At 54.0% G+C, this 12,196-nt stretch overlaps 1 protein-coding gene across 1 annotated transcript in view; it reads left to right on the top strand.

Moving 5' to 3' along the window:
* AATK (apoptosis associated tyrosine kinase) overlaps positions 1-12,196 on the top strand; it is a 161,892-nt gene that overhangs the window by 125,655 nt on the left and 24,041 nt on the right. Inside the window, exon 10 of the mRNA XM_082271824.1 lies at positions 6,463-6,612. Coding sequence (XP_082127950.1) covers positions 6,463-6,612 — 150 coding nt within the window. The remainder of the gene's footprint in view (positions 1-6,462; positions 6,613-12,196) is intronic.

The following is a 12,196-nucleotide window of genomic DNA, read 5'->3' as shown; positions in this document are numbered from 1 at the left end:
ATGCGCACTTTTAAATGTAAGGCGCCTCAATAAAAGGTAAGTGAGACTCCTCAGGATTCTCCTGTACCATCCCTGCAACCCCTGCACCATGATGGAAACCCTGCATCTCCTGTACTATACCCACAGCCCTGAAGCCCCTGCACCTTGCCCCTGCATCTTCTGTATCATGTTCGCAGCCCCTGCACCATGCCCGCAGCCCCTGCATCCCCTGCACCATGCCCGCAGCCCCTGCACCATGCCCGCAGCCCCTGCATCTCCTGTACCATGTCCACAGCCCTTGCATCTCCTGCACCATGCCCGCAGCCCCTCCATCTCCTGCACCATGCCCGCAGCCCCTGCATCTCCAGGACCATGCCCGCAGCCCCTGCATCTCCAGCACCATGCCCGCAGCCCCTGCATCTCCAGCACCATGCCCGCAGCTCCTGCATCTCCAGCACCATGCCCGCAGCCCCTGCATCTCCATCACCATGCCCACAGCCCCTGCATCTCCATCACCATGCCCGCAGCCCCTGCATCTCCTGCTCCATGCCCGCAGCCCCTGCATCTCCTGCTCCATGCCCGCAGCCCCTGCATCTTCTGTACCATGTCTGCAGCCCCTGCACCATGCCCACAGCCCCTGCATCTCCTGTACCATGCCCGCAGCCCCTGCATCTTCTGTACCATGTCCGCAGCCCCTGCACCATGCCCGCAGCCCCTGCATCTCCTGCTCCATGCCCGCAGCCCCTGCATCTTCTGTACCATGTCCGCAGCCCCTGCACCATGCCCACAGCCCCTGCATCTCCTGTACCATGCCTGCAGCCCCTGCATCTTCTGTACCATGTCCGCAGCCCCTGCACCATGCCCGCAGCCAGCCCCTGCATCTCCTGTACCATGCCCCTGCATCTCCTGTACCATGCCCGCAGCCCCTGCATCTCCTGTACCATGCCCGCAGCCCCTGCACCATGCCTGCAGCCCCTGCATCTCCTGCACCATGCCTGCAGCCCCTGCATCTCCTGCACCATGCCCGCAGCCGCTGAATCTCCTGCACAATGCCCGCAGCCCCAGCATCTCCTGCACCATGCCCGCAGCCTTTGACATGTCCTCCTGTACCATGCCTGCAGCCTCTGACATCTCCTGTACCATGCCCACAGCCCTGAAGCCCCTGCACCTTGCCCGCAGCCCCTGCATCTTCTGTATCATGTTCGCAGCCCCTGCACCATGCCCACAGCCCCTGCACCATGCCCACAGCCCCTGCACCATGCCCACAGCCCCTCCATCTCCTGTACCATGTCCACAGCCCCTCCATCTCCTGCACCATGCCCGCAGCCCCTGCATCTCCTGCACCATGCCTGCAGCCCCTGCATCTCCAGCACCATGCCCACAGCCCCTGCATCTCCATCACCATGCCCGCAGCCCCTGCATCTCCTGCTCCATGCCCGCAGCCCCTGCATCTCCTGCTCCATGCCCGCAGCCCCTGCATCTTCTGTACCATGTCTGCAGCCCCTGCACCATGCCCACAGCCCCTGCATCTCCTGTACCATGCCCGCAGCCCCTGCATCTCCTGCACCATGCCCGCAGCCCCTGCATCTCCTGTACCATGCCCGCAGCCCCTGCATCTCCTGTACCATGCCCGCAGCCCCTGCATCTCCTGTACCATGCCTGCAGCCCCTGCATCTCCTGTACCATGCCCGCAGCCCCTGCATCTCCTGTACCATGCCCGCAGCCCCTGCATCTCCTGTACCATGCCCGCAGCCCCTGCATCTCCTGTACCATGCCCGCAGCCCCTGCATCTCCTGTACCATGCGCGCAGCCCTTGCATCTCCTTTACCATGCCCGCAGCCCCTGCACCATGCCTGCAACCCCTGCATCTCCTGCACCATGCCTGCAGCCCCTGCATCTCCTGCACCATGCCCGCAGCCCCTGCATCTCCTGCACCATGCCCGCAGCCCCTGCATCTCCTGCACCATGCCCGCAGCCCCTGAATCTCCTGCACCATGCCCGCAGCCCCTGCATCTCCAGCACCATGCTGGCAGCCCCTGCATCTCCTGTACCATGCCCGCAGCCTTTTGACATGTCCTCCTGTACCATGCCTTCAGCCTCTGGCATGTCCTCCTGTACAATGCCTGCAGCCTCTGACATGTCCTCCTGTACCATGCCTGCAGCCTCTGACATCTCCTGTACCATGCCCACACAGCCTATGACATCTCCTGTACCATGCCCACACAGCCTATGACATCTCCTGTACCATGCCCACACAGCCTATGACATCTCCTGTACCATGCCCACACAGCCTATGACATCTCCTGTACCATGTCGCACATTTACCATTTTTTAACCCGAATTTGCTCATGTATATAAAAAGCCCTATGCGGTTTCATATCCTTCTTATCCATATATAATACTCCCTTCAAATGTGCTTTAAAATGCATGGTTTTCCCTTTTATGAACAAAAAAATAATGGCGTTATGCTGTTGGGCCGGTATAATAATACTATGGGGCTGGTATGAAATTATTTCCAGGGCTGAATTTTATTCCCAGTCCGGCCCTGCATACTACCCACTGTCAAACCCTCCACACTCCTCTCCTGTATATACTGCCCATTATACCCTCCACACTCCTCTCCTGTACATACTACCCACTGTCATACCCTCCACACTCCTCTCCTGTATATACTGCCCACTGTCATACCCTCCACACTCCTCTCCTGTACATACTGCCCACTGTCATACCCCCCGCACTCCTCTCCTGTACATGCTACCCACTGTCATACCCTCCACACTCCTCTCCTGTACATACTGCCCACTGTCATACCCCCCGCACTCCTCTCCTGTACATACTGCCCACTGTCATACCCTCCACACTCCTCTCCTGTACATACTGCCCACTGTCATACCCTCCACACTCCTCTCCTGTACATACTACCCACTGTCATACCCCCCGCACTCCTCTCCTGTACATACTGCCCACTGTCATACCCTCCACACTCCTCTCCTGTATATACTGCTCACTGTCATACCCTCCGCACTCCTCTCCTGTATATACCGCCCACTGTCATACCCTCCGCACTCCTCTCCTGTATATACTTCTCACTGTCATACCCTCCGCACTCCTCTCCTGTACATACTGCCCACTGTCATACCCTCCGCACTCCTCTCCTGTACATACTGCCCACTGTCATACCCTCCACACTCCTCTCCTGTACATACTGCCCACTGTCATACCCCCCGCACTCCTCTCCTGTACATACTGCCCACTGTCATACCCTCCACACTCCTCTCCTGTACATACTGCCCACTGTCATACCCCCCGCACTCCTCTCCTGTACATACTGCCCACTGTCATACCCCCCACACTCCTCTCCTGTACATACTACCCACTGTCATACCCTCCACACTCCTCTCCTGTACATACTGCCCACTGTCATACCCCCCGCACTCCTCTCCTGTACATACTGCCCACTGTCATACCCTCCACACTCCTCTCCTGTATATACCGCCCACTGTCATACCCTCCGCACTCCTCTCCTGTACATACTGCCCACTGTCATACCCTCCGCACCCCTCTCCTGTACATACTGCCCACTGTCATACCCCCCGCACTCCTCTCCTGTACATACTGCCCACTGTCATACCCTCCACACTCCTCTCCTGTATATACCGCCCACTGTCATACCCCCCGCACTCCTCTCCTGTATATACCGCCCACTGTCATACCCTCCGCACTCCTCTCCTGTACATACTGCCCACTGTCATACCCTCCACACTCCTCTCCTGTATATACTTTTTCAGGCCTATATATGAAATGGAGAGGAGTGTGGTCTCTATACGGTCCATTGGCCTGTTCTTCTCTCCTCCTGTCTGTATTGGTTGGGTGGAAGGGGGACAATGAGCGGCGTTGTGTTGTGGGGTGGCGTGTGGAGAGCGGGTTGGGTGTGGGTCCTGGCACAGCTCTTTTCTTCTGGTAATTACAAGTTCTATGGGAGACGGCGAGTGAGCCGGAGTTCACAAAGTAAATAAACAAGTCCAGACAAAGGGAGCCTGTGTGCCGGGGACGGGCCGGGGGGGCGATGGGAAGAGAATAGAATTATCACTCCTGGTGTGTGTGACAGCGGCGTGGTCGGGCCACAGGTGCAGCGACGCAGTGTTCTCCTCTTTGGATGGTTTGTGGTTCTAGAGGCATTGTACATTCCACCGTTCTGTAACATTCCACTTACCACATGGTGAGGCGTCTGACGCAGCAGGGGGAGTGAGACTTCTGATGCAGCAGGGGGAATGAGACTTCTGATGCAGCAGGGGGAATGAGACTTCTGATGCAGCAGGGGGAATGAGACTTCTGATGCAGTAGGGGGAGTGAGACTTCTGATGCAGCAGGGGGAGTGAGACCTCTGATGCAGCAGGGGGGGAGTGAGACTTCTGATGCAGCAGGGGGAATGAGACTTCTGATGCAGCAGGGGGAATGAGACTTCTGATGCAGTAGGGGGAGTGAGACTTCTGATGCAGCAGGGGGAAGTGAGACTTCTAATGCAGCAGGGGGAGTGAGACCTCTGATGCAGCAGGGGGGAGTGAGACCTCTGATGCAGCAGGGGGGAGTGAGACTTCTGATGCAGCAGGGGGAATGAGACTTCTGATGCAGCAGGGGGAATGAGACTTCTGATGCAGTAGGGGGAGTGAGACTTCTGATGCAGCAGGTGGGAGTGAGACTTCTGATGCAGCAGGGGGGAGTGAGACTTCTGATGCAGTAGGGGGAGTGAGACTTCTGATGCAGCAGGGGGAGTGAGACTTCTGATGCAGCAGGGGGAGTGAGACTTCTGATGCAGCAGGGGGGGGAGTGAGACTTCTGATGCAGTAGGGGGAGTGAGACTTCTGACGCAGCAGGGGGAGTGAGACTTCTGATGCAGCAGGGGGAATGAGACCTCTGATGCAGCAGGGGGGAGTGAGACTTCTGATGTAGCGGGGGGGGGGGGAGAAGTGAGACTTCTGATGCAACAGGGGGAGTGAGACCTCTGATGCAGCAGGGGAAGTGAGACTTCTGATGCAGTAGGGGGGAGTGAGACTCCTGATGCAGCAGGGGGAGTGAGACCTCTGATGCAGCAGGGGAAGTGAGACCTCTGATGCAGCAGGGGAAGTGAGACTTGACTTCTGATGCAGTAGGGGGAGTGAGACCTCTGATGCAGCAGGGGGAGTGAGACCTCTGATGCAGCAGGGGAAGTGAGACTTCAGATGCAGCCGTAAGAGGTGAGACCTCTGATGCAGCAGGGGGGAGTGAGACCTCTGATGCAGCAGGGGGAGTGAGACCTCTGATGCAACAGGGGGAAGTGAGACTTCTGATGCAGCAGGGGGAGTGAGACTTCTGACGCAGTAGGGGGAGTGAGACTCCTGATGCAGCAGGGGGAGTGAGACCTCTGATGCAGCAGGGGGAGTGAGACCTCTGATGCAACAGGGGGAAGTGAGACTTCTGATGCAGCAGGGGGAGTGAGACTTCTGACGCAGTAGGGGGAGTGAGACTCCTGATGCAGCAGGGGGAGTGAGACCTCTGATGCAGCAAGGGGAGTGAGACCTCTGATGCAGCCGTAAGAGGTGAGACCTCTGATGCAGCAGGGGGAAGTGAGACTTCTGATGCAGCAGGGGGAGTGAGACTTCTGATGCAGCAGGGGGAGTGAGACTTCTGACGCAGTAGGGGGAGTGAGACCTCTGATGCAGTAGGGGGGAGTGAGACATCTGATGCAGTAGGGGGGAGGGAGACCTCTGATGCAGCAGGGGGAGTGAGACTTCTGACGCAGCAGGGGGAAGTGAGACTTCTGATGCAGCGGGGGGAGTGAGACCTCTGATGCAGCGGGGGGGGGGGGGGAGTGAGACCTCTGATGCAGCAGGGGGGGGGGGGGGGAGTGAGACCTCTGATGCAGCGGGGGGGGGGGAGTGAGACCTCTGATGCAGCGGGGGGGGGGGGGGAGTGAGACCTCTGATGCAACAGGGGGAGTGAGACCTCTGATGCAACAGGGGGAGTGAGACTTCTGATGCAACAAGGGGAGTGAGAACCCCCCCGGTGCAACAAGGGGAGCGAGACCCCCCCCCCCCCCCGGTGCAGCAAGGGGAGTGAGAGCCCCCCCGGTGCAGCAAGGGGAGTGAGACCCCCCCGGTGCAGCAAGGGGAGTGAGACCCCCCCGGTGCAGCAAGGGGAGTGAGACCCCCCCCCCCCCCCCGGTGCAGCAAGGGGAGTGAGACCCCTGGTGCAGCTAGGGTTTGACTTCCAATGCAGCAAAAGGAGTGAGACTTCTAAGGTTTTTTGTAAAAAAGAATCTAATCCGCATGTTGATGAGGGGGAGGTGGATCCAAGGAAGGCAAAATATAATCCAATTTGGCTTCTATATCTTGTGTGAACTGCAACCCCAAATCGCACCTTGATCAGTGTGCGGTTATTTTCTGTCTGCGATCGCTGGGCTCCTCCCCTTCAGCAGTTGATACATTGTCTCCTTTCACCCCCCAGGTCCCTGGGAGTCGCACTGTGGGAGCTCTTTGAGTTGGGCCGCCAGCCCTATGACACGTATTCCGACCGCCAGGTCCTCAGCTATGTCATCAAGGAGCAGCAACTCAAACTACCCAAGCCGCAGCTCAAGCAACTGCAGTCCGACCGCTGGTAAGAGACGCAGAACTACGGCACCGCTGGGGTCCGCCCCCATCTGATGGAGATGAGGAATTCCACCCTGAGGGGGGGGGGATGACCGAAAATATAGAAATGTTAATTTTTTCAGAAATTTCTGTGAAAATCAGGAACTTTGGAAAAAATTTGGTGAAATGAAACGGTTTGCAGTCAGTGGGGACTGCAACATGTAAGGGGTGTTTTAAGGAGCAACTCCACTTTTGTTGAAGAAAAAAAAAAACTCCTCCCCCTCTGGGTGATATTGCCATACCTCCATACCATACCTCCGATACCTCAATACCATACTCCTGATAGCGCCATACTGTACCTCCATACCATACCCCTGATAGCACCATACCGTACCTCCAATACCTCCATACCATACCCCTGATAGCACCATACCGTACCTCCAATACCTCCATACCTTACCTCCGATACCTCAATACCGTACCTCGGATACCGCCATACATTACCTCCATACCGTACCTTCGATACCTCGATACCATACCCCTGATAGCACCATACTGTACTTCCAATACCTCCATACCTTACCTCCGATACCTCAATACCGTACCTCTGATAACGCCATACTGTACCTCCAATACCTCCATACCATACCCCTGATAGCACCATACTGTACCTCCAATACCTCCATACCTTACCTCCGATACCTCAATACCGTACCTCGGATACCGCCATACATTACCTCCATACCGTACCTTCGATACCTCCATACCATACCCCTGATAGCACCATACTGTACTTCCAATACCTCCATACCTTACCTCCGATACCTCAATACCATACCTCTGATAACGCCATACTGTACCTCCATTCCATACCTTCAATAGGGCCATACCGTAGCTCCCATATCTACATACCGTAACTCCGATACTACCGTACCCCTGATATTCCATACCGTACCTCCGATACCGCTATACCGTCGTACCTCCGATACTGCCATACCGTACCTCCGATACCTTCATACGATACCTCCATATCGTACCTCCAATACCGCCATATTGTATCCTCAAACCATACCTCCAATACCATACCTCTAATACCGCCATACCGCACCTCCGATACTGCCACACCATACCTCCAATACCATACCATCGATACCTCCATTACGTTCCACCATACCCCTGATATGGCCATACTGTATCTCTGCTACCCCCATACCATACCTCCATACCGTACCTCCGATATGGTCATACTGTGTCTCTGATACTGCCATACTATACCTCCGATACAAGATACTGTACTGCCATACTGTACCTCCAATACTGCCATACTCTACCTCCAATACACCATACTGTACTGCCATAACATACCTCTGATACCTCCATGCCGTACCTCCCATACCGCCATACCGTACCTCCGATACCGACATACTGTACTGCCATACCATAACTCTGTACCTCCCAATACTGCCATACCTACCTCCCAATACTGCCATACCGTACCTCTGATACCGCTATACCCTACCTCCCATACCTCCATTTGGTACCTCTGATACCACCATAACAAACCTCCAATACCACCATACCGTACTGCCATACCGTACCTCCGATACTGCCACAGTATACCTCCGATACCATACCTTCAATACCTCCATTACGTGCCGCCATACCATACCTCCGATATGGCCATACCGTATCTCTGCTATCCCCATACCATATCTCCATACCGTACCTCCAATACTGTCATTCTGTGCCACCTATACTGCCATACTATACCTCCGATACAACATACTTTGCTGCCATACTGTACCTCTGATACTGCCATACTCTACCTCCCATACCGTACCTCCGATACCGACATACTGTACCGCCATACCGTACCTCTGATACCGCCATACCGTACCTCCTATACAGTACCGCCAATACCACCATACCGCACCTCTGATACCGCAATACCGTACCTCCTATACCGTACCTCTAATACGGTCATACTGTACCTCCATGCCATACCTCCAATACCGCCATACCGTACGTACCTCCAATGCCTGCATACCGTACCTCCGATACCACCATACTGTACCTCCAATACCTGCATATTGTACCTCTATACCGTACCTCCAGTACTACCATACTGTACCTCCAATACAGCCATACTGTACCTCCGATACATGCATACTGCACCTCCATGCCATACCTCCAATACCTGCATACTGTACCTCCAGTATCTCCATACTGTTCCTTCAGTACCGCAATACCGTACCTCCGGTACCACCATACTGTACCTCCGATACTTGCATACGTACCTCTATACCGTACCTCCATTCGGTACCCCAAATACCTCCATACCATATTTCTGACTCCGTCATACCTTACCTCCAATACCGCCATACCTTACTGCCATACTGTACCTCCGATACCGCCACACCGTACCTCTGATACCTCCATATCATTCCCTTGGTAGCGCCATACTGTACCACCGATACCTCTATACCTTACCTCGGATACCGCCATACCGAACCTCCATACCGTACCTCTGATACCGCCGTACCATACTGTACCTTCATACTGTACCTCCTATACCTCCATACCTCCGCTAAGCCATACTGTACCTCCAATACACCATACTGTACCACTATACCATACCTCTGATACCTCCGTCCTGCCCATACTGCCATACCATACCTCTGATACCGCCATGCCATACTTCCAATACCTCCATTTAGTACCTCCAATACCGCCATAAAGTACCTTCGATATGGCCAGTCAAAACCACTGTCAAAATGGGGGATTTAATCCGGTGGCCGGGGGAGGGGGGGCGGTTGTGTGGGGGTCAGTGCATCTGTAACATGTTAGAAAAGCGAACTTATCCCTTAAGGGTGCCATAGGCTTTTATTGACTCCTGATGGTTACAGGAGTTTCTTTCACCTATCCTGGACCTGTTCTTTGAATTAAGTGAAAAAAAATTACAAACGTAACATTAAAAAAGAGCACAAAAGGAAAAGATAAATCAACCTAAATACACCCCCTAAAAAATACACACACCCTGTAAATAAAGATAAAGTTCCAGTTCAGGGAAATCGGTGATATCTGCTCATTATACAGATAGGGGATCCATTACCCGGAAAGTTTGGGGCTCAGCTATTATGAGCTTCACTGATTGTTAGTGGGAGTTCAGTGTGGGCAGTCTTAGAACTAGGAGCGCGCACTATTACACATTTACTGATCTCTTGTGGCTTTTGGGGAATCATTCGATGAGATCACTCCCAACAGGATTCCCAGCTCTGTCCATTGGCTGTAGTTATTACAAAGCCAAATGACGATGTCACCCTCCCCCAGTGGAAAGTTGTAGATTGCATAACAGGGGAGGACGATCTATAATAGTGACACCCCACCACTGGGCATGGCAGCATCTTCGAAATTGTGGGGTCCCATACAACTTGCCTGATAGGGCCCAGAACTTTGATTGCCTGGAGCCTCTTTCCCCTAAAAATGAGTAAATAGTCCCCTCTCTGTCCCCGGCCCCTGCTGCTGAACTGAATGGGGCCCAAGGAATTTTTATTCAATTGCTAGGAGCCAGGGGCCCATTGGATTACTGTGCACTTTGCCCAAAGGTATTTAAACGGTTTCCATCCACGTAACACAAATGTGCATCTGGGAGCTCACTGCGCCCTCCTGGCAGAGACACCTACCAGTCAAAGACCGCTCTTGGTCCCTACTAATGATTGGTAGCTGGCAGCACTGGCTCCTAAACATGTGACCACTGTGACAGCCAATCAGAGTGGTCACATGATTGCCGATCCTTCCCACCCTCCGGGCGGACAGACCCTATTAATAGGACACTGATGCTGGGTGAGGAAGGGGTTAAAGAGTCCCCTCTTTATCCCCGGGGCCCTCTGCTAAACTGATGGGGCCCAGGCCCAGTAATAGAAGGCCAGCTCTACCCTGGGCAGCCAGAAGTGCAGCAGGGAAATCTCATTGTGGGATATCAGTTGGCCTTTAAAACTACAATGACATCATGAGCGCTTCTGCTTAGATTTGAAAGCCTTGTGCACAGAGCGCGCGCTCCTAGTTCAAAATTGGAATAAACCTGAAAAAAGTAGGAAATAGAACTGCCCCCACTTACCCAAGTTTACATAGAACCCAGGTTTCCAGACCAATAATAGAACCCGTTGAGGTTCTTTCCGTGAAATGGATCTCATTTACTTGATTTAACAAGTCTTTGGGTTCACTTTACATGGTCAGACCTCACTGAGACGTAGAATCATCAATCGGCAAGACACTTCAGCAACCTTCTCAGCTGATTGGTCTTCTTAAATGCCAGTTCTACCCACATGTGCTATTCCAGCATTGCGTAGTTGCTGGCGTCTTGTGCCTCTAGGGCACATGTGTCAAACTCAAGGCCCGCGGGCCGAATCTGGCCCTCCAGACCATTTCATGTGGCCCTCACACCTCTCTTAGAGCTGCAGTAGAGCTCCAGCCCTCCTTTGGGCCTCCTCCAGACCCTTCATTTTCTGCTTCCTAGCCCTGGCCCCAGCCTCTTCCCAGCAGCAGCACAAGGTAAGGGGTGCCCTTTGATGTAAGGGAGGGAGGGGGGACTTTTGACATCTGATGCACGGGGGTTGGGATACTCTGGACTTCTAATATTACAGATGCAACCGGCCCTTTGAGGGTAATCGTAATGCTGGTGCGGCCCTTGATGAAGTTGAGTTTGACACCCATGCTCTAGAGAGTCAATTCATGAGGTCACCCCAACAGAATTCCCAGCTTAGCCCAAGTTATTTGCTTATCCCGAAGTTCAGCTTTAAAGTGTATCCAAAATCCAACTTTTTGGGTCACTGCAAAAAAAAAAAAGGGGGGCTCAGTGGAGGCTGAGGCCTCTCAGTAGGTCGGGGGGGGGGGAAAGTGGGCCTCTAGGGGAGGTTGGGGGGCACTGAGAGCTCACATGGGACCTAGAAGGGAGGTTGGGGGGGCACTGGGGAAGGTTGGAGGCTCTGCAGGAAACTGGGGGGCACTGTGGAGGCTGAGAGCTCTCAGGGGACCTAGATGGGAGGTTGGAGGGCACTGGGGGGGGGTTGGAGGCTTTCAGGGGGCCTTGGGAGGACTTTATCCACTATGGGAACTGTGCGAGGTTAAAGGACCTGCAGGTGGCTGGAGGCATCTCGAAGGGAACCAGTCACCCCCAGGCTTATAAGTAAAGTGGTATCGCCCTCACCGAGTGGAGTCTCTAAGTTGTAGATTGCATAACAGAGGACGCCCATCTGCCAGAGTGACACCAACACTGGTGGGGGAGGGGAGCAGATTTGCACCAGGGAAACCCCACCATTGGAATATCCAGAGGCCTGTAAACTACTATGACATCATGAGCACTTTAGATGATATTTGAGAACTTTGTGTACAGAGGACTTTTCTTCTGGGATGTAAAGGCTAAGAAACACGGCATGCACACAACAGGGAAAACAGGAACACGCAGTGAGCGTATCATCATGGAAACTTCTATTCACCAGGGAAATTAGCAGCACGCGGTAGGCATGGATGTGTCACTAGAGAACAGATCCATCCTATTTAGCACTATAGAAACTGGCAGAGTTCATCAACGTTCTTCCAGATCCACGTCCAAG

This window comes from Pelophylax lessonae (assembly GCF_965119305.1).
Source record: "Pelophylax lessonae genome assembly, chromosome: 11".
Lineage (NCBI taxonomy): Eukaryota > Metazoa > Chordata > Amphibia > Anura > Ranidae > Pelophylax > Pelophylax lessonae.
The sequence above is the reverse complement of the archived record's forward strand: the minus strand, read 5'-3'. Positions and strand labels throughout refer to the sequence as shown.